Source organism: Euprymna scolopes, chromosome 3 (genome assembly GCF_053919585.1).
Source record: "Euprymna scolopes isolate OS-2025 chromosome 3, ASM5391958v1, whole genome shotgun sequence".
NCBI lineage: Eukaryota > Metazoa > Mollusca > Cephalopoda > Sepiida > Sepiolidae > Euprymna > Euprymna scolopes.
In genome coordinates this window covers 181,546,488-181,568,782 of record NC_136484.1, presented here as the reverse complement: position 1 = coordinate 181,568,782, position 22,295 = coordinate 181,546,488, and the positions used below count along the sequence as shown (strand labels likewise).

The following is a 22,295-nucleotide window of genomic DNA, read 5'->3' as shown; positions in this document are numbered from 1 at the left end:
GTGATTAAAAAATTCAATAGCTTCTTCTAAATGACTATCAAATTTTGAAGGGTAATTCATTCACAAGTATGCGGTTAAACCAGAAAAAACCCCTGACATAATATAAATAATAGGGAAAAAAAGAGTAAAAAAGCATCCCGGGCAACGCTCAGAGACATTAAGCCGTGGGTTAGGACCACAAATATATTTCAAATCATCTAGAGTTATCTTCCCTTTCTGCACCAGACGACGTTAGATGAGCACGCCCCCTACCGGCCATTTAATGCAAAGGAGGAAATTGAAACAAGAACGATAATCAAGACAACATGGGTAAGAACGGGAGGGGGTAGACGAACGAAAATTATGTCCACTTTGCAAAAATAAATAAAGACCGGATTAGAGGTCTTTTCCCTGTTTTCGATCGCCTTTTTAGGCGAATTCATGGTGTTTATCATTATAAGAATTAATGAAACCCGTGTTACAACTGCAACAAAAAATCACAGGTATAGTTCTACTTCACGGTTAACGAAATTTTTTAAAACTTTCGAACTAAAACTTATGTTAATTGCTCCATCTTGGAAAATCCGTTTTCGTGGTTAAAATTTTCGGTACTTTTGCAGAGGAGATACCCGACCGTGCTGAAATAACATTATTGTTTAGAAACCCAATCTTAACATGGGGGGAGGAGGATATTTTGTACCTATTTTGTACTTTCATCTAACAATTAAATAAACAAGAGATACCGTAAAACTCGGATTTAACTTGAAAATATACATTAAAAAAGGGAAAATACGTTACCTATTTTGCATAAGCACCAATTTTTTACGTATTTAAAAATTAAGTGCTAATGCAGAGAGTGATCCGCGCTATTTTTAAAATCGTATTTCCAAGTTTAATTAAAGTTTTATGATGTTTTGTTTTTTTTATTATTCAATTGTAAGGTTGAAGTATAGAATAGGTACAAAACACCCTCTCCTCCCCATGTTAAGAATGGCTTTTTAAATAATAACCTTATTATTTACGTCCGGATCACTCTCTGCACTAGTACCAAAAATTACATTGAAAATATTATTTGTCAGTAATATAGTATACATTTGTCAGTGACCTGACCTTAGATAATCCTAAATTGTTACGTTTACTTTTGTTTTCGACCTTGGCTTCAATTAATACACGAGTTGTTTGTTGTTGAAACTATTGTTATTTTCTGTTTTAGTAAAAAGTGAAAAAGATTTCGTTGATTTTTTTTTTTTTTTTTTTTTTTTTTTTTTTTTTTTTTATCCAAAAAAACTTTTTTCCTCCAACCATGTTTTAGTAAAAAGAATAACATTAAACGCACAGCTGTAACAATTTTATTGTACCGGAAAAAAAAAAAAGAATAAAAAAACAAACTACGGAAATGTAAATTAGGCCAAAAAATATAGTCGCCATCTTCATAAACAAGTCGAAACGAAGCTAATTGTATGAAAGTCGAGTTCATAATTTTCTAGTTAAGGACAGGGGACTATATTGTAATCGTAATCCGTGACTGCTGAAATAACATTAAAACAATTCTTAACATAGGGAGGAGAGAGTGTTGTAATAAAAGCAGATATAATAAAACTTTAATTAAACTTAAAAATACTATTTAAAAAAATAGCGCGGGTCAATAAGTACACTAACACCGACTCTCTCTCTCTCTCTCTCTCTCTCTCTCTCTCTCTCTCTCTCTCTCTCTCTATATATATATATATATATATATATATATATATATATAGTAGTGTCCAAGATCAGTGCTCGGAAAAAGCAAGCTACCGGAAGTGGATACGGTTTATTATGGAACGGAACTAAAAGCATATATTTAAAAAAAAAAATAATTTTAACACTTTTTGTGTTCTCACAAAAAAAAAAAAAAGTCAATTTTTACATTAGGTCCACCTCCACAATTTCTTTAAAACGATGATTTCTATAGGTTTTCGACTATGCTGGATAAGAAAATCGGTACTGTTGACCGAGTCCTTAACATGGATATGATTTGGCCCAAGGAAATAGTTTGCCTCGAATTCGAATTAAGATAGCAAAACATCGAACCGGAAATGAAAATATAAAACGAAACATTTTGTATTATTATATATTTTTTTCATTTTTCTCAGTTATTTATTATCGAAATGAAACGAAACATGAATCAAATTCAACTTCAATCGTCACCAACGCTCGCTAGTAACACAATAACCTTGTGACTATAAACAACACTGTCACTTCTTCTCACTCAAGCTTCCTTTTTATGCAGTTTTTCACCCTGTCTCATTTGCATGTGTGCCCTCTGTTTTCTCGTGATTTCGCGAAACCACAGTTTATAAAACATTAGGCACCATCTTTTTTTCTCTTTTCCCACCCAACACTTCTCTGCGGTAAGTCCACCTCTCCTCTGTCACATCACCGCTCACAGGCACATCCACGCAATGCACAAATACTCGGACGCTTGCTACTCTGGTGAGTATTACACTCTCCCCTGATCTGATGATCACACAGAGAGCACTGCAGAGTTGGTCTCCTAGTCCGCTTACTTCTATGAAGGGGCACATTCATAGGTTCTGGTTCTGGTTCTGGTTCTGATTCAGATTCTGGTTCAGGTTCTGCCACGTCAGGTGAACTATAATCATCACTCTCTGGTCTGTTGATTTCATTCATAAGTAGCTCATCACTTGAGGATTCATTGCTCTCCTCTCTGTAGTTGTATGATGCACCTCAGAAGCCGAGCGAAGATCACGCACATGGCGCAGGGTTCCGTCAACTAGGACCGACTGCTGGCTGATCATCCCAGAGATTCGTCCTCGCTTGAATTTGATGGTGCACTGGTTTCCAAGTGGTCTCACCCAAACTGGATCCCATACCTCATATTTGGCATGTCTTTTCTGGTTAACTGGCTGTGCAGCATCAATTCCCTTTAGTCTAACACGATATGTGTATATGGCATTAGCCGGCACTGTTGTAGGTAATTTCCCATCCTTTGGCATGACGTTATACCAATACGTGGCCTCCATAATGGTACATTGCTTTCTGGCAGCAATTCTCTTAATGCTACGATGCTCCTCTCAGCAATGCCATTACCTGATGGCACATGAGCGCATCGCAGCCGTAGTCGGATGCCCCATTCATCTAACAGCTGCCGAACCTGTTGGCTGCAAAAAGCAGCATTGTTATCCGTCAAGATCTCTTCCGGCGCACCCCGTTATGACAAAATGCGAACAACACTTGCCAAATCCTGTCTAATCATGTGTCGCCATACCGCAAAACGTGTGGGTCCACAATCGATAACAGTTAGAAAGAGTTTACTGTGATGGGTAATGTCCATCACCACCTGCTGCCACACCTTCTTGACATCTAATCGTCCTTTTCACCATTGCTCTGGTGCAGGATCAATAGACTGACACACCTCACAGTGCCTGACAATCTGCCTGACATCTGCCTTTGTCACTGCTGGGTCCACACGCCTCGCAAAATACACTATTCTCTTGACACCTGGATGTCTGCTCTGTGCATAAATCTTCTGTATTTGACATGGCCTAATCGCACCAATTGCAACTGTGCGAGATTGAGCAGTGTGCTCCACACCCATCTTCACGGCTGCATACCATCTGTGAGATACACGGGTTAGTTGGTCGGCATGATTACAATGTGATGTTACCAGTGTTACCCCCACTGATAGTCCATACTCAGAGACCAGACTCTTGAGCATGTCTAACCTTTGCCGGATCAACATCTCGCTGGCTGCCTTAGCTGTCCATCCTGAAAGCGTGTCAGACACCCAGTGGTAGACGCAGAGAGAATCCGTGTACAGGTGCAATTTCTTCGATTGCCATTGCAGTGTGAGATTTATTCCCTTTACAACAGCGTCCAGCTCTGCTAAGTTGATGTGCTGAGCATCACTCACGGGTCGTAGCCAACATGCGTCTTCAAACACATTCTCTCCTTGCTCAAATGTGACTCTCAATACCAATGAACTAGCATTGACCCACACATTTACGTGGTCTGCATCAACACACTATTTTCCACGGGCAGGGTCCTCCTTGTTGACTCTCTCCAGCGTCTCAGTTACCATCAGAGTTAGAAGAGCATCGTCAAGCACATCGTCCCAACCTGTGGTTACCAAATTCGCTCTGCATTTGATGACACCCACAGCTACACGGAGCCAGCCACAGGCTGGTAAGTGTCCAACAAGTTTTCCACACCAGGAAAAAACGGTCCGCCTCGTAACAACGTCAGGGATGCCTGGAATCTCACTGCCATGCTTCCATCGTAGGGTGCCACCTTCCTCCCAGACGTCGAATCCCAATACGCGCGCTCCATCCCTCAGACGTTCAGGACTCTTGCACTGCAGACCAAACTGAGCCAATTTTTCCCTGACACACGATGCAGATTTGATGTCCTCATTGATGTACACACCGCATTCACAATGGTCTTCATGATCTGTGTTGCTACATTCAGTTGAGTCGTGTTAGGCAGTACCTCTGACCCCGAAACCACACTGTCAGGAACGGCCACAGCATCTCATCTACTCGCACCTACAAATAGGCCTTCCGCAGGTCTAATATTGACACATTGGAGCCCTTCTGGTGCCATTCCCTCAGTTTGCTGGCGCACACGTCAGCATCGGCAGTGTAAGCCTCAGTGTACTGGTTGAGCTCACGATAATCCAGCACCAGTCTTACTTTTGACTTGTTATGCTGGATAACCGCCATTAAACGTATCAGACCCTTGGGTGGACCAAGCTTCTCAGCGTAGGGGATCAGCCATCCATCTCAAATCCACGCCTCAAGCTCTTGCTCGTACTCATCACGAGCCTCGTCAGATATAGGGTATTCTGCGACGCAATTCTTTAATTCGGTTGGTGCCCTTCCCTCGGTCCACTTCCATGACGCAAGCCCACCTTAAAGTCAGGGTGATTGATGTGGATTGCAGCACACACTGGGTTTTTTAAAAAGCGCACGTTCCCGTCTCTTTCGATAATCACTCTCCCCAGTGCCTTGATAGCATCGTAGTCCAGTAGTACGTCGAACCCCAGCAAATTTCCTCGCGTCACCAGCACATTAATTTCCGCGGCCACACCAGAGTCTGTGTGGACCTTCTCAGTTCCGGCTCCACAGCATGCTTGTGTCTCCCCACCTATTGTGGTGACTTTAATGTTCCTTTTAGTCCAGGTCCGACACAATCTCGCACTCATGATGGTATGTGAGGAGTCGAGAAGAGCTGAGCAGTTATTGTCCGTTGCGCGTCACTTTTTTTCTCTTTTTCCACTCAACGCGTTTCCCACACAGTTTTGGGCTAGGTGCCCTATGCCGCCGCATTGGAAACAGCGCAGTCGCCCCTGCTCTTTGTCAGTGCAGCTTTACCTCGCCGACCACAGCGGTAACATCTTCCATTAGTTGTGGGGCTCAGACTGGGAATCTCCCCGGTCTCGTTCTAGGCTGCCTTTGTCGCCATTACAACTGGTTCCTCCAGGTCCTCCTCATCTCTGATGATAGCCTGGGCGCGTTCCATCAAGTGCTCTATAGGCATTGCAGACACACTGGTAGAGGCTCTCAACAATTGCTTAACACTGCCATTGCCAAACAGCACAGCAAGTTTCTTCAATTCCGCAAAGAACACATCCACGGTTTCTCCCGGCATGAGCTTCCTGGAGGCGAATCTTTCATAAGCTGTGCAAGGATCCATTGCAAATGTCTTGTACAGCACATTTTTTATAGCGGTCACATCAGCCTTCTCGGTGGCATTAAGTTGCTGATACACACTCAGAGTGCCCCCAGCTAATCTCGGGAAATCATGGTATGCACCTCACAGAGATTGCAGGTCAACTCAACCCTCTCAACCCAGTCAACGACAGATGTGGACCCATTAAACTCAGGAATCAATTTCAGATCACACTTTGAGTTGGTCATTTTTCAGAGCAATAGCCGAAATAGCTTGTATTGAATTCAAGTTCAATCGTCAATAACGCTCGCAATAGTAACACGATAACCTCGTGACTGTAAACGGCACTGTCACTTCCTCTCACTCAAGAATGCTTTTTATGCAGTTTTTTACCCTGCCTCATTTGCATGTGTGCCCTCTGTTTTCTCATCTCGCGAGACCACAGTTTATAAAACACCAGGCGTCATCTTTTTTCTCTTTTCCCACCCAACACTTCCCTGCGGCAAGTTCACCCCTCCTCCGTCACGCCACCGCTCAAACGCACATCCACGCAATGCACAAATACGCGGATGGTTGCTACTCTGGTGAGTATTACAAAATAGCTTTTTATTTTCTTTTTGTTTTCTTTTTAGGTAAAGGTGCAGTATCTTTTTAAAGTTACTACTATTAAAGGTTTTCACGGGTGCTGAAAATGAAAATAACAAATACATAAGATATGAAGAAATTATAGTTTCAAAAAAATTTGTCGAAAATTTATAAAAGTAGTGATTTTAAAGAAAATTGTGGCAGTGGACCTAATGTAAATATTTACCATTTATTTAATTCTATGCGTGAGGTTTGAAATTTACATGTTGCAACGCAATTATCAAAAAAAAAAAAAAAAAGCGGTGATTTAAAAAAAAAAAAAATCTCTTTAACTTTAACTTTTTTGTTTTTTTCAAATATTTTGTAGCACTTATTTTGTGAGAAATTTAATCTCACATAATTTACGACTACTGGCAGAGAGAAATTGGCACAACGAATGAAAGGCAAACTTACTCGGTAGTATAAAAACCACTCGTCTTTCTTCTGGGTTGCAAAATCATTTTGCATATCGGCTGAGTCTGGTAGGTGATGTTTCATAAGAAGTGTTAGTTAAATCTTTACTGAATAGAGTTTGAATTTACTTGATAAATGCATTCATTTAATTATTATTCAAAGGAAATGGGTCGGTTAGTCCCGCCAAATAGTTAATTTTAATATCAACATTCTTAGCTGATTTAAAGATATTACGTCAAGGAATGAAACCTAATTATTTAGGTAGAAGAGATCACACTGAGGAGAGAAGAGAGGACTCCAATCGCTCTAGAATTAATGAGTCCATGAATGCTTGAAGGAGAGATACAATGTCTTTCCAGTAAGAAATATATGCATGAACTGAAGTTTTTGGTTTGAACATCCTGTGCGCGCAGGGTTTAAATTTAAATCAACCAATCAAAGGGCCCAAATTTTTATCACCTAAAGAAAGTTTGCATTTCAAGTCATGCAATTTCTGACACACTGCCAAAGGAGGAAAGAAAAAGTAATGGGTATCCATTACTTTTTTTTCAAATATTAAATATAAGGTAACAATGTCAATTAATCGACAAGTAAATAATTCTATTGGGCACAATATGTTTGTGTATGTCCACAAAAGGCTTTTCGCATTGGGGTTCTCACGTCGGTTAGATTCCGCGAGAAGTTTTCGCATATTTCCCAGATCGTAAAATCTCAGATTCGCCAGTGGACATTGTCTCTATCTTTGTTTATTTTTATTAAGTTTTAAAAAATGCTATGCCATCCCATTCTCTCGGCTGTTTGTTTGTCTTTTTTGTATAAACTAGCAGGGGTACCCAGCGTTGCCCGTGTGTTTAGAGGTGTATGTATGGGGGGGGGGTGATATCAAAACAAAGCGCAGTAATAATCCTGCTTAAATATTATAAAATAAAACAATGTTAAAACTTCTAAAAAAAAAATCAGGAAAACAATAAAAAAACAGCGAACGTGATGAAAAAAAAAACAATTAAAAAAATGAACGTGATGCAATACGAACGGTCCGGTGTTGCCCGAGTGTTTGAAAAAAAAAAGTTTTGGGGAGGGAGGTAGGCTCAAACCTGAATCCTTGAGGCGAAAGCGAAAAAAAAAAAAAGCCTGATGACTTAGCTAAAAAGTGAATTGACAGATTTAATGAGGTCGAACATTAAATTAAGTTTGGCTGTGAGGCAGTTGTTTTGGTTTTGTTTTCCCCAAGATGTCGGGTTGGGGGGGGGAAACAAGCTCCCCATAAAACATGGGGGTGTCCAAATGAAAGCGATTGTCTTATATGACGGTTTTCACCACATTGATCAAAGCTGATTTGCTTTCTGGACGTCCCCAGCGCGAAAGCCAAGAACACATATCGTTTCAATTTAGTTTCACTTTATACTAAAAAGCCAAACAAACACACGACACAGTGAAATAACGCAAATTATATAAACGTCGATCAAAATAAATCTAGACACGACATGCATTCGCAAATCGTAGATATTATTAAACAATTCTAAGACATAAAAAAGCCTTTGCCGGACATACAAAAAATGTGCACACACATTTTGCCTTTTCTATAGATAAAGTGAAACTATTCGAACGCAACCGCCTGACCTTCCGGCTGAGTAGTATCTGTTCTGTAATTCGTTCTTGGTCAATGCATCATACTGAGACAATTACTATTTATTTAGATACTGCCAGAGTGCCCCCTTTTCTGGGAGAGCTGGCTTTCTCCCACATTAAAAACGACCTTCATGGGAGCTTTAAAAGCAACGCCATTTGTGCAAGTCATCTTTTTGATTGACATCGCTAAATTTGAACGCTTTACACTTCTGGTCGCGTCATGGTGTAGGGGTAAGACGTCAGATTTTCTTTCACTTTCTTTCCGACTTCGCGTCTCAGGTTTGAAAGTACCTGCCTACTACCACTTTTTTTTTTTTTTTTTCTTACACCTCCAAACACCCGGGCAATGCCGGGCACCCAGGCTAGTCATATATATATATATATATATATATATAGGAAAGATGGATTAAACACCTGTAACTATCAGGTTGATAAGAAAGTTATTGAAATTTTTAACTTTTAAATTCAGATGAACATATCTCGGCCCAAACAAAAATTTATTAATCAAAATAAACACCATTAGAATTGACACACTTTTGCCAATACAAAACAAGTGTATTTATGCCAATAACATAAAAATCTTGTGTTCTGGTGGCGTTAAAGTTGTTGAAGGTGTTTTTAATATCGCTTGGGCTTTTGAAGTATTTATCATGCAGAAAGTTTGTCAAGATATTTAAAAAAAAGTAGTAGTTGATAGGTGAGAGATCTGGAGAGTATGGTGGATGAGGCAGAGTTTCATAGGCAAATTTATTCAATTTCCGTAGGGTCGGTTTAGCAACGTGCAGTTGAGCATTGTCGTGGAGGGAAATTATACCTTTTCTATTGACTAATGTTGGATGTTGTCGAAGTTTCTGATGTATTTCATCCATTTGTTGACAGTACTTCTCTGCCATAATGGTTTCACCTACATTAAAAAAATCTGTAAAGAATGAGATCGGTTGCAGACCACCAAACAGTTAGCATGACCTTCTTTTGGTGCAACTCTCGCTTCAGGAAGTGTCGTGGAGCTTTATCGACATCTGACCGCTGAGCTGAGCGTCACTGGTTGTAAAGAACCCATTTTTCATCGCAAATCATAATCCGGTCGAGGAACGGGTCATTCTTGTTCGTAAAAGAAGAGAAGATGACACTTCATAACAACATTTCTTGTGGTTGTCGTTTAATTCATGAGGTACTCATTTATCAAGTTTTTTGGTCTTTCTAATTTCTCTCAAGTGGTTGGAAATTATTGTATATGTTACATCTGTTTCAGAAGCAAGATCTCAAACAGTTGTGCGTGGATTGGCTTCGACTAAGGCTCTTAATTGATCGTTAACATCTGATGATCGATCACTATGCTCATCATCTTCAAAACTCTCTTCACTGCAACAAAATTTCTTGCATTATCATTGTGCTGTGCGTTTAGTAGTGGTTCCTGGGCCAAACGCTTTGTTAATATCACAAACTGTTTCAGCAGCTTTACAGCCTAGATTGAATTGAAATAAGAAAATTGTGCGAATTTGCTTGTTTTCCATCTTGTATTCAAGGTTCTGAAAAAAAGACAAAATTGTTTTAAAACAGCTGTATTTTAAACGATTAGAGCAAAAAATGCTCTTTAAAATGATATATAAAGTAAAGGTAGTATAACAAAAACTTATTTGAAAATGCATCATTTTTAATAAAAATTACAAATTCTGCAAGATATTTCCTTTTGACCTATAATATATATATATATACACGCACACACACATACCAAAAAGCAAAGCAGGTATAGTTTTTGATCTTGGATGTTAGCTTTAACTAATAGTAATCTAATCTTCCTAATTAATATGAAGTTTACAGTAATTAGCAGTTGAAGTTAAATATTTTTTCTTTCTCTTGTTTCCGATTAGAAGCCAAATGTAATTCGGCATTTTTAATGAAACTGTGACAAAATTACCAGTTAAATGTCGGGTTTTTTTTTATTTATAAACATTTACATGTTTGCTTTTTTTTATTATTATAAAAAATGTAAAAGTATGTATTTTTCATTTTTATTATATATATATATATATATATATATTTTTTTTTTTTTTCCTTGGGGCATTATCTTATGTGATTGTAGTAGATTGGCATTTACAAAAATGAGAATTTTATTTTGTTTTTAGTAGAATGTTCTCTGTTTATTGTTTGGTGTTCATCCTAGGTGGATTGTACTGGCTTCCTCCAAAAGAGAAAATGTTAAGAAAATATTAAATTCACAGGCGATCTCCAACCTGTAAAAAATATGAGGCTGTTTACAGAGGCAGAATAAGACATTCAGATATTTTAACCACTAGAAAGATTCCACTCATTACGTGTGTTTCAAAAGACTTCTTTGCATAATATGAATGAGCATACAATATTTATTTATAACATTCTCTTATACACTACTGCCATCCCAAGCTTTAACAAACTGATAAGAAAAGTTGGGAGAGATTCATTTCTATATAAATAAAAAATGGCTCTATGTTTTTAAATATTTATATGTAAACTGAACTCCAATCTCTGGTCCCCCCTCGCCAATCCTTCACGACAAACACCCGTCTGGCTGAATCCACTGTGAAAAATTTCCCCCACTTTTTATCTATGCCTAAATCAAAGCGTAGATTCCATGAACAGGGCTTCTTTCTTAGAACTGCACGCCTGTGGAACTCTGTTCTGTCTGCCTGCTTCTCACCTGACTACAACTTGGGGGTCTTCAAGTCCAACGTTAACAAATTCCTAATGAACCACCCTCTTAAGTAAACACTTCATTAAATCTCCACACTAACGTACTGTACTTGCAATAACCCTAATCCCTGAGTGGCTTCCGGGCCTTGATAAGAGTTTTAAAATAGCTAAATATAGTGGGCCTTTTAGTTCTAACTTGTAATAATTTATTTGTTGAGTTATTGGTCCCCCGACAAAAAGAGAGTAGACCTGTAAATTCACCCTTGTCCATTCGTCCGTTTGTCTGTCCGTACTTTTCTCAAGAACTGTGCATTAGAATTTTGGGAAATTTTGCACAAACATTAAACATGATATGAGTAAAAAAGTAACAAAACGGATTTTCCGGGAAAAGAGTTGCCTTTCATATTAACATGGCTAAAATTGACACTTTTGTGCTTATTAAAAAAAAACTGATGCCTTGGATTTTTATAAAACTTTCTGAAAAGTCGTAACTAACTGATTTCTATATAATTTTGTTAGTCTATACTTTATGATAACTGTTGGGTGTGTCCCAGGGGCTCTTTTAGGGCTAATAAAAATATTTTCAATTAACACACAATGCTTCAAGTGCAGGTAAAAAAGAAAAATATTTTCTTTCATTATTTTAATTTTCGTGGCGAGCGCAACACCCCTGCTGATGACTGTTTTTTATTTTTAAATATCAAGCCGTTACCAAGACCCACAGACTAACAATAACACTCTCACATGCAAAATTCCACCACGCAGTCATGAAAAAGAAAAAAATACAGACTCTTCATTGATAAGAATGTGTAGCATCGAAATTTGTTTATAAAAAAAAAATGTTGTTTTTAGCCTTTAAAACGTATCCATTTATATACGTAATTATTTTCAATTAATACACAACGCTTCAAGTACAGGAAAGAAGGAAAACATTTTCTTTCATTATAAAATATTTTGTACATTAATTTTTAAGGGAGATAATTTAAATGAAAACGAATATATTTAATCTAGCTGAAAAGGTTTCTTAATATCTATGTGAGCATTTAGAGAAAGAGTGACTCTCTTTGTTCAGTGCTGTCATCTAATTTACTTCTATATAATATTAATATAGAAATAAGGAAACATTTTTATTTATGCAATAGGAAATATACTTTAATTTTCTTATCAATTTGTTCAAACTGGAGATGGGCATCCTATTGGATGCCAAATATTCACCCACTAACTCAGATATTCCAACCGAGAGAACTTAAGATTTTCACCGTTCCTTTGAGTGCTATTGTTTTAATCCTCTTGCACTTGGTTCATTGGGTATATTTGTCAGATTATTTTTCATGAGTTCAGTTGCTCTTATAATTACTGGAATGATAGAGATCTTCCTAAGATTCCAATTTCTTTTTGTCATATGTTTTCAAATGAAATCAAAATAGAATAAATAGTCGTAGATGTTGTGACCTAATGGGTCTTGGGACGGCTAATACCTGAATAATCGTGGGTATGGCCAATACCTGAATAAAGCCTGAAGAAACCGAAAGTGTTAAACTCGACATTCTTTTTGTTGACTTTTTATCTTTAAAGTGTTAAAAAAAATCAAAGATTAAAAGGTAACTTTTAATGGAGTAATGAAAGCCTAAATTAATTGTTTATTTCATTTATTTTGTTGAGCCTCTCATGAAATTACACTTTGAACGTTTTTGGGCTTGACCTCTAAAAAACCGGAGTATGTTTATAGATATTGTCGTTTGTAATTTATCTAATTATGTAGGACAAAGGTGAATGTTAATTTACTTTAGTGTTTGCAATGAAAACAAAGTCAAGCCAAAAACTGTGCTTAATAAACAACAAAAAAACATTTGAAATATTTGAGGAAAACAATATCCCCATTTAAAAGATAAAGCTTTTCCAGAATAAAGAATGTCATTTATGTAAGTAATGATGAAGAAAATTGGATTTAACAATTCTAAATTATTGGCTTCCATTCATCTTTCCCAATACTTCCCAGGTGATTGGGGACCATTTGTAAAATTAATGTGCCCTTGACACTTCTTCCTTTGGAGGCAGCTGGTTCAACCCACCTAGTGTGAATGTTGTACTACAATCCCCATTCTACTCATCATATTTTTAATACAATTTACAATCCTTTCTACAATCCAATCATATTTTGTACAAATAAATTTTAGTTTGTATCTGACTTGTCCACCAAGTTTTAATCTTGATTGTCCAACAGTCTTTGTTTTATTGCTGTTCAATGATATTCACACTGGACACACATGTCTCTTAGCATTGCCCTGATTTCAGCTGTGATGGACCACCTTAGTTTAGGAATATTCTAGGTATTGTTGTGATGGACATTTTCTTTTTTGCTTTTGTTTTTATGAAAGTTGTCAACAGTTATGATTATTTCCATTTCAAATTGAAAAAAAAATAATAATAATAATCAACTTAAAATATGATTCTTTTTTGAACAGCATTTTCCCAACATATACTAGCATGTAAATCAGAAATTGAACTGAATAATATAATAATAATATGATAATAAACAACATTTAATGATTTTCTCAAATGTTTTTCCTTATTTTAGATTCAAGATGGCTGGATCTCAGAACCTCCGCCCTAAAGTTATAGCTCTTTACAAAAATGTACGTATTTAAATTCCTTCTTCATTTTAACAAAATCCCGCAGAAATTAATACTGTGTACATATTTAGTGAGTGAATTTTTCAATAAAAATTTCATTCATATCAAAAATGAACAATGCAATTGTAAAAAAAAAAATATTTTTCCAAATTTATCATGAGAAAAATAATTTTAATCTAAAAATCATTTTGTGTGTCTATACATTGTAACTAATATGTAATATTTTTTATATCTTAAATTATTTAATTCTAGTGTACATTATCCGTTAAGAATGACAAAATTATGCTTCATCAGTGTTTGCACTTGCTATTTATCTATATATATTATATACATTACTAAAATATTTATCTAATATATATTACTAAAATATTAATATTAATGTACTAGCCTGGAAACCCGGTGTTGCCTGAGTGTTTGGAAGTGTACGTTGAGCAACAAAAAAAAAAAAAAAAAGTTTTAGTAGGAAAGCAGGCTCTAACCTGTACGGCAAAGGAGGAAAAGAACGGAGAAAAAAACGTGACGTCTTTGCTGTTACGACCACCGCCACACCGGAAGTGATGTAGGCTTAAATTTAGGCTAGACAATTGAAGAGGAGATGACTTTCAAAAATATTGGTGAAAAAAGCGACCCCCTCCCTGTAGAAAAGTGCTCAGTTGAAGGTGAAAAAATTAATGTTTTTAGCAAATTTTTTGGTATTTGTCGTCTGAAGCGCCAGGCCTCAAAACAATATTGATCTTGTGAAAATCCATCACCTCTGTCGAAAGTTTTAGGCAGACATGCAAACATACATACATACATTTATATATTTGTAGCTCAAATATTTTATCCAAACCGATTAAAACGTTTGCCATATCTCTGAATACACTTTATGTAAAATTTCAAATGTTTAAACGAGAAATTGTCTGAGTAATTTGATAGAGACCGCAGCGGTCAATTTTCTTTTTTAACTTTGACCCCTATTATGACCCCTTAATATTTATTGTTTTGGGCTCCAATCAAATTATAAAGTTAGATTCATGTCCAAGGAACCTATATCTAAAATTTCAAGTGTTTAGACCCAAATTGGCAGACGAGTTTGGTAGAGTTTTCAATGGTCAAATTGTTGAACTTTGACACCTTAACAACGAAATTTCTGTCCGAAAACCGATTACAAAGATTTTCCCAAATCTCAGTACCCTGTATATCAAATTTTGGGTCTGTAGACTGAAAATTGACAGATATTGGTTAAGGAAATGTACGCACAGACACTTTGACTTTTATAGATATACTAGCATTTCAGCCCAGCGTTGCCCGGGTGTTCGGAGGTGTATGTTGAGCAAAACAAAAAAGTGGTAGTAGGAAGGCAGGCTTGAACCCATACCGCGAAGGAGGAAAAGAAGGGAAATAAATTGACATCTTTGCTGTTACGACCACCGCCAAACCGGAAGTGATGTAGGTTTAAATTAAAGCTAGACAATCGAAAAAAGGTGATGACTTTTGAAAATATCGGTGAAAAAAATTGAAGGTGAAAAAATTAATGTTTTTAGCAAATATTTTGGTATTTGTCGTCTGAAGCGCCAGGCCTCAAAACAATACTGATCTTGTGAAAATCCATCGCCTCTGTCGAACGTTTTAGGCAAACATGCAAACATACATACATACATACATTTATATATTTGTAGCTCAAATTTTTGATCCAAACCGATTAAAACACTTGCCCTATCTCTGAATACCCTTTATGTAAAATTTCAAATGTTTAAACGAGAAATTGTCCGAGTAATTTGGTAAGAGACCGCAGTATACATTCTTAATCAAAAGTAATCTTAATCTATGCACACGTTCTTCTTTTTATAATTTTTCATTGCCTTTACGTCATCTCGCACACAGCTCGATCATTTGCGTACAACTACCACGTCCACGCTTTGTTACATTACATATTTTTTTCCGCTGGCACTATATACTTAGTATACAAACAGTAGTGAGATTTTGGTGTCATCTGGTGTTTGGTGCAGATTTTGTGGATTTGATGTCATACTTTTGGATAGTTGTTTTGATTGGTTTTCTTAAACCATTCATCCACTCTTTATATTTTGTAATGTTACCACATATTTCATTTGCTCGGACAGACAGACAGACACTTTCACTTTTATAGATAGATAGATAGATTACTAAAATATTCATATAAAACTCACAGAATTATTGACATAATTTCATGATTTTTCATGTAAATTGTCTTGTGACCTATAAAAACAAAACACCATTGACTTGTTATAATAGCGAGGAAAATCCATTTCCACATTCATTTCACACAGTGAGATAATTAGGTGAGGTGGTTATCTAATGTACTATTTGCTTCCTTGTTTCCTCTCACCATTTGCAATGATTTTGTCAAGGACGTTATAAAACTACCTTTGTGATGGAATGAAAACTAAAAATATGATAAAAGTATTTTTATAAATATTTTTTCTGAAGTGAACAAGAATAGAGGAAAAGCTATTAATGATCCAGTCTCCCTTTCGCTCTGGTCCTGGATATGACCTAAAACTATATCCGATGGTGAGGCCACACCTTGCGGGCCTTAGGGAGTGTGGAGCCACCCTTTAATTGCCATTGCTCCCAGGTCCACTCTGACCCGGAGTGGTAGTACCTGTTAGGGTCCCAACTATGGGTTAAATAGAATCTGACCTAAAAAAAAAATATACTCCATTAAAAAATCGTTCCTCAAAATAACTAGATTCGGCATTAAATAATCTGAAAAAGGTTGATATGCCGTAAAACAAAAACAACCAATAAACCAACCCTTTCGCTCTCTTTCTTTCTGTATTTTTCTCTCTCTTTTTTTTTTTTTTTTTTTTTTTTTTTTTTACATAGGCATCACCACTTATCAAGGCCAAGCGACCACTCATGGATAAGGGTTAAAGAGTGTACAGTAGAAATTGGATAATATAGTAATTTTTATTAATGGAAATTTGGTAAATTTGTTAACAAGTGGAACGGCTCATCAGGAACTTGTTTACGTTAGACTTGAAGAAAAAATCTTTCTCTTACTCTTGTTTGCTCTCTCTTGCTCTTACACTCTCTCTCTCTCACACACTCGCGCTCCCTCTCTCTCTCTCTCTCTCTCGTACTCGCCTTCTGTCTCTAAAGAATGTACTCCAAGTTGAAATCAATAAAGAATAAATTTTGGTAATGGATGAATTCGCATGTTTTTTTTTTAATGATAATCTGGCTACAGACAACTTCACGTTTTTGCAGCAGCTTACAACATTAGACTTCATTAGTAAACATTAATTTCTACAATTCCTGACATAAACTGAAAATTTGATCAGCATTAAAAAAACAAACTAAAGCAGTTTGTATTTGTATTTTCAGAATTCGAACTACTGTTCTTAAACATTCTTGAATTTTATTTGTACAACATTTCATCCAACCTTTTTCTACATGTATCTTAGTTGAACTTGAGAATCTTTTTGTCAAACTTGGGAATCTGCATGGAATTTCGAAAAGAACTCTTTATTTAATCAACAGGGGTAGCATGCTCTTGTTCTATCAGCCATGACTTGGTAGAAGTCTTAAGTAATTCACAATTTATTCTTATTATTGCCTGCCTAAGGACAGTAGTTCAAATAATTCAAATAATAAAAATTATCAATCCTCATCTCAAAAACCCATAAACATAAACTAAAACAGTGTTTAATAAAATAAAATGCTGATTGAAAAAATGTGATCATTTATTTTATTTTTATTTCAGTTGCTCCATTTAGGGAAGGAATATCCAAAAGGCTACGATTATTTTCGAGCCAAATTGAAGAACGCATTTATGAAAAACCGAGATCTTCAAGACCCAAAAAACATTGAACTGATGATTGCACGTGGCAATTATGTCGTCAAAGAGTTGGAGGCACTTTATATGCTGCGCAAATATCGGACTCTGAAAAGACGTTACTCTGACCCATGATGGCCATTTAGATTTTTTTTTTTTTTTTAAAAGGGAAAACAAAAATCTATATATTGCTTTTACCTTTGGTTATGATGCTGTTCTTACGAAAAACAAAAAGAGCAGTTACGCAATGGCTGGAAACTTGAGTTTGTTGATAAAAAAAAAAGATGGCTGTGTTTGTTGCTGAATCACCTTTACCTATGAAAGTTTTGCTTCTTTCTTTGCAAGTATATAGCCATGAAAAAAAGGTTCAAATTACTTTTAAGTAGCCCAAGTTTTGTTATTTCTTATTGAAACACAATTTTATGAATGCATGAGTATTAGGTGCAAGTCCACAGTTCATCTTAAATAACAAAAAAAAAAACTAAATTGCAGAAAAATCTTTATGATGTACATATCCATGATGGAATTAATACGTCATAGTCTAAAAATCACATAAATTTATGAGAAAAAGAGAACAGTGTTGCGACGCGATCTTTAAAAGAAACAAAGCAGATAACTAACTTGTGAGATCAACTTTATAATGCTAACAATTTTTACATTAATTGCTTAAAATCATTTAAAAATGATTTACTTTATAAAAACAACCTGATCAATTTATGATTTTTGGAATATGATAATTTTGTTCTGTGACAGATACATAAATATTTTTATCTATTTTTATTTTTAATTTGTGAACTTGCACCGATTATCATAGTACACATGTCCTATTCGTGCTATTTACAAAATAAGTTTGTAAAGAAGCATTCATTTTTGTTATTGGCGTAATTTAAAAAATATTTTTCACTTTCATTTTTTTACAAGAATATTCCTCAAGCTGTTTTAAGTTTTATGAGAGGGTTTCAATCTGCTATGTAAAAGGATCCTTTACTGTGTAACAATTTTTAAATATCTAACAAACAAAAATATTCTCATTCCATAAATAACTTGCAAGAAGATATCTTCATTTCACTCATTATTGTACAGCATAATAAAAAAGTGTGCATATTTTAGTTTCAAGATTTTCAAAGTTGTTATACGGTATAATAGTAAACATTTTTTATGGATTTACATACTAAACTGAGCTTCTCTTATCAAATTTAAATGAGCCATTTTTTTTTTATTATTCTTTATTCTTTTCAATAATTGTAAAGTGAATTTTGTATTTTAATTTCTTTTAAATTAAAAAAAATTAGTTGGAAAATAGATGCTCCTCCATGTTTTCACCTCAGTTGAATATGGATATTGTAAAAAATAACAAGAAACCTTTATAATGTACTTTTGAATGAAAATAAATGCTGTGGTTTTGTTTTTATAAAATAAAAACTTAGTTGTCTGCAGAATAACACCACAATTAATGGCATTAGTGTGAAAGTTAAGGGAGATAATTCAAATTTAACATTAAAAAGGAATTATCTCCCTTGAATATCATGATAATATGGCCTATTTTGCATACAACTAAAAGTTGAATTATTTTATATAAACAAAACTATTTGATAAATTCTCAAAATTTTTACTGAACAGTATTTCCCCTTACAAGTAAGTACATCATAAAGGTTTCTTGTCATTTTTTTGATGAGATTCATATTCAATCTAAAGTATAACCTCAGAGAAGCACCAAGGTAGAGGTGATTCACCCTGATTCAATACTGCAACTTTCGGTATTTTATTTGTTAGCAATTGGCAAAATTAGATAAATTTTTATTCACGTTGTGCAGCAAATTTCTTCTTCATCTATTCATTTTTCGTAGTGTTTTCCTTATTCAGGGATCAAATTAAATGTTTTCAATTAAAAATGTTATCATTAAGAAAATATTAAAACTATATTGCAAAAACGGAAGATTTTTAGTGAAGAAAATATTTAAAAAATATAATTTAAATTTTTATAATTGATTTTCGTTTACAAATTTATTCATAATTTATAAATTGTTTACATTTTTTATTTTGCTGGCAAAAGAAAATTGAATCCCATTTAAAAGAAAATACAATTAGCCTGTTAATAGGTAAAAGTACCAGAATTTTCTTTTCTTTTTGTCTGAAAAAGAATCTAATTTTGCAAACCTGAAAAAGAAGCCCTCAAGGTAAAGCTATGTAAAATATTTTTTTTATTTTTACAAAAAAAAAAGTAAACTGTAAAACTTTTTAGGTGCTCATCTTTAAAATAATGAAATAAAAAAAATTATAATTGAAAAAAAAATAATTAGAATATATTTATTTGCATTTTTCTTTTTTTCTTATTTTTCTTTTTATTAGCTTGGTAAGAAAATGACATTTTCTTTTATTTCTAGTATAAATCCTTATTAATCATCTTAAATGAATTTTATTAATCAAGAGATGAAAAAAAAATTGCCACACTGGAACAAGATCCTATATTCTGCCTGCACCAATTTTCGATAAAGTAAACCCTAAAAAAAGGCGTTTTCAATCATTTCTTTTTGAATTTTCTTTTGTTCAAAAAGTGATCCAGATCTTTTAAGTAATAAACATAAAGTCAAGTGAATGTGCTAGTGTTTCAAAGCCTAATTTCCATAGTTTCTACAAAGTGAGATATATGATACAGCATGATTAAGCTTTTTTTTTCTGTTAGCCAACGCCAGATACATGGATGCTGTAGTGTTTGGTGCATATCATATCGATTTACTGCACAATGCACTCACTGGCAGAGCATTTGAAACCTGGCAAATAGAAAAATCTCATACCTTTACTGGAAAAGTCCATTGATTTCGAAGAGTTTTCTACTCTGAAAGTTTCTTATCTCAAACTACTAAACTTTAAAATTCCTTTCTGTATCCTGTTTCCCTGACTGTACTAATATGCAGAAATTTAAGTGTAATGTGAACAGCCATCTTGCTTAATTCCTTTCTTAGTGTCACTATAGGCACGGTCCTTAATTTACGACTCTGTAGCAGTTTGCCTTGTTTGTAATGAATGCGAGTAAAAAAGAAAAAAATGGTTAAAAACTATAATTGGATCAATACTGCAAGACAAAGAAATGCAGATATTAGAAAGAAACCTAACGTTAAAAGTTTTGTCAACATTGCTGCTCGAAAACAATGGTTTGGGGGTTGGACATTTTTCAGCTATCAGACTACAACCATGGAAAGCAAACATATAAAGGAGAATTCATTGACGAAAGATCAAGGGAGTGACCACAAATGGCATAAAGACTGTTTCACGATCATAAGTGGCAGAATTTTGTTCTACAGTATATGGTGAGACTTTCGAAAGTGTGCACATAAGTATAGTTAAGTCAAAACGAAGTATTTATTCCCTAAAAGATCATGTCCTATATGATCTTTATGTACCATGTGTGTTATAATAACACGACTGAATTTATTAGAACTGAATATTTTTAGTGATGGAACAATTCAAATAATTTTTTTGATTCTGATACAATTACTGATTCTGATTCCAATTCTTAAATTTCTAAATATTAATACGTCCCACACATACGGACCATGCTTCCAAAAAATGGTCCAGTTGACCGCCATAGAATAAATCTTTTTTTTTTTTTTTTTTTTTTTAAGTTTTACATATTATGTATCCGGGGCGTTGCCCCTTTCAGATGGTACTGGTTTCTATCCAGTCCCATGTGGATGGCAAAAGTTTTTAGCAGACATATAAACATACACACAAACATACAGACATCTCTCCTTTATATGATAGACTAGCGGGAGGTACCCGACGTTGTCCGGGTGTTTGTAGGTGTGTGTGTGTTTTAAAAAAAAACAACAAAAAAAATGTTGGCCGGGTGCTTGGAGGTGTAAAAGAAAAAAAGTTTTAATAAGAAGGTAGGATTGAACCCCAAAGCCTTGACGCGAAGGTGGAAATGATCACTATGATCCAGAGACCAAAGCCCAGTCAATGCAGTGGAAGTACTTGGACTCAACACCTCCAAAGAAGGCAAGGTCTCAGCCCTCCGCTGGCAAGGTCATGCTCACAGTCTTCTGGGACCAGGACTGTGATGAGATTTCCTGGCAAAGGTACCCTTTGCCAGGAAATCTCATCACAGTTACCACAATTACAGGAGCCTATTATGCTTCACTTTTGAGGAAATTAAGGGAAGCTGTCAAAATCAAGAGGTGGGGCAAGATCAGCAAAGGTACCCTCCTCCTGCAGGACAACGCTCCGGTCTACAACTCGCATGTCGTCAGATCAGAAGCACGGGCGTGTGGTTATGAAATTCTACCCACTCCTCCTTACTCTCCTGACTTTGCACTCTCTGACTTTCACCTTTTCCCAGCCATGAAGTTGTTTTTGAAAGAAAAGCGTTTCCAGATGATGCAGCTTTGATTTCTGAAGTCACACCGTGGTTGGAGGACCAACCTGGGGTGTTCTACAAAAACGGTCTCCAGAGCTGCATCAAACAATAGGAGAAATGCATAACTCTGGGTGGTTCCTACTTCATACTGCTATGGGAATTGGGTCAGGGGCATTACTTATTGCACGCCCCTCGTCTGGTCTAATTTTCATCAGAATACTATCATGCTACATTCTGTCAAAGGCTTTAGGTATGTCTAAAGCTACTAACCTAGCGTCCCCTGTCACATCCAGTGCATGGTATGTACATTCGGAAATTACAGTTAGGATATCTGCAGTAGGACAGGCTTGCCTAAATCTATACTGTCGATCGGAGAGAAGTTTATTATCTATGAGGTGGTGGACTAGTACTTGATTTATTAAGAACTCAAAAGATTTTGGTGAAGAAAGGAAGGAGGCTAATAGGCGATAATTTAGTGAGTCAGTTCTTTCGTCAGAATTCTTGAAAATGTACAACAGAA

The 22,295-nt window shown here is 35.5% G+C and overlaps 1 protein-coding gene across 3 annotated transcripts; it reads left to right on the top strand.

The window, feature by feature from the left end:
* Nucleotides 1-295: 295 nt before the first annotated feature.
* On the top strand, nt 296-19,728 carry LOC145260320 (electron transfer flavoprotein regulatory factor 1-like). 3 transcript variants are annotated; one of them, XM_080118232.1, is made up of 4 exons: nt 302-482; nt 6,154-6,230; nt 13,562-13,619; nt 17,347-19,728. In XM_080118232.1, exons 3-4 carry the CDS (start codon nt 13,569-13,571, stop codon nt 17,551-17,553), a joined length of 258 nt encoding a protein of 85 aa, XP_079974358.1. In that variant the 5' UTR covers nt 302-482; nt 6,154-6,230; nt 13,562-13,568; the 3' UTR covers nt 17,554-19,728. The 3 variants fall into 3 exon arrangements, with proteins under 3 accessions (XP_079974339.1, XP_079974358.1, XP_079974347.1); XM_080118213.1 differs by lacking the exon at nt 6,154-6,230 and having other exon boundaries at nt 296-482; XM_080118221.1 differs by lacking the exons at nt 302-482; nt 6,154-6,230 and adding an exon at nt 12,843-12,905.
* The last annotated feature ends 2,567 nt before the right edge of the window (nt 19,729-22,295 follow it).

Coding starts and splice junctions, on each gene's coding strand:
- LOC145260320 (XM_080118213.1), top strand. CDS start 421: ATGGTGTTTATCATTATAAGAATTAATGAAACCCGTGTTACAACTGCA. Junction 483..13,561: donor ACTGCAACAAAAAATCACAG/GTATAGTTCTAC, acceptor TCCTTATTTTAG/ATTCAAGATGGCTGGATCTC. Junction 13,620..17,346: donor TTATAGCTCTTTACAAAAAT/GTACGTATTTAA, acceptor TTTTTATTTCAG/TTGCTCCATTTAGGGAAGGA.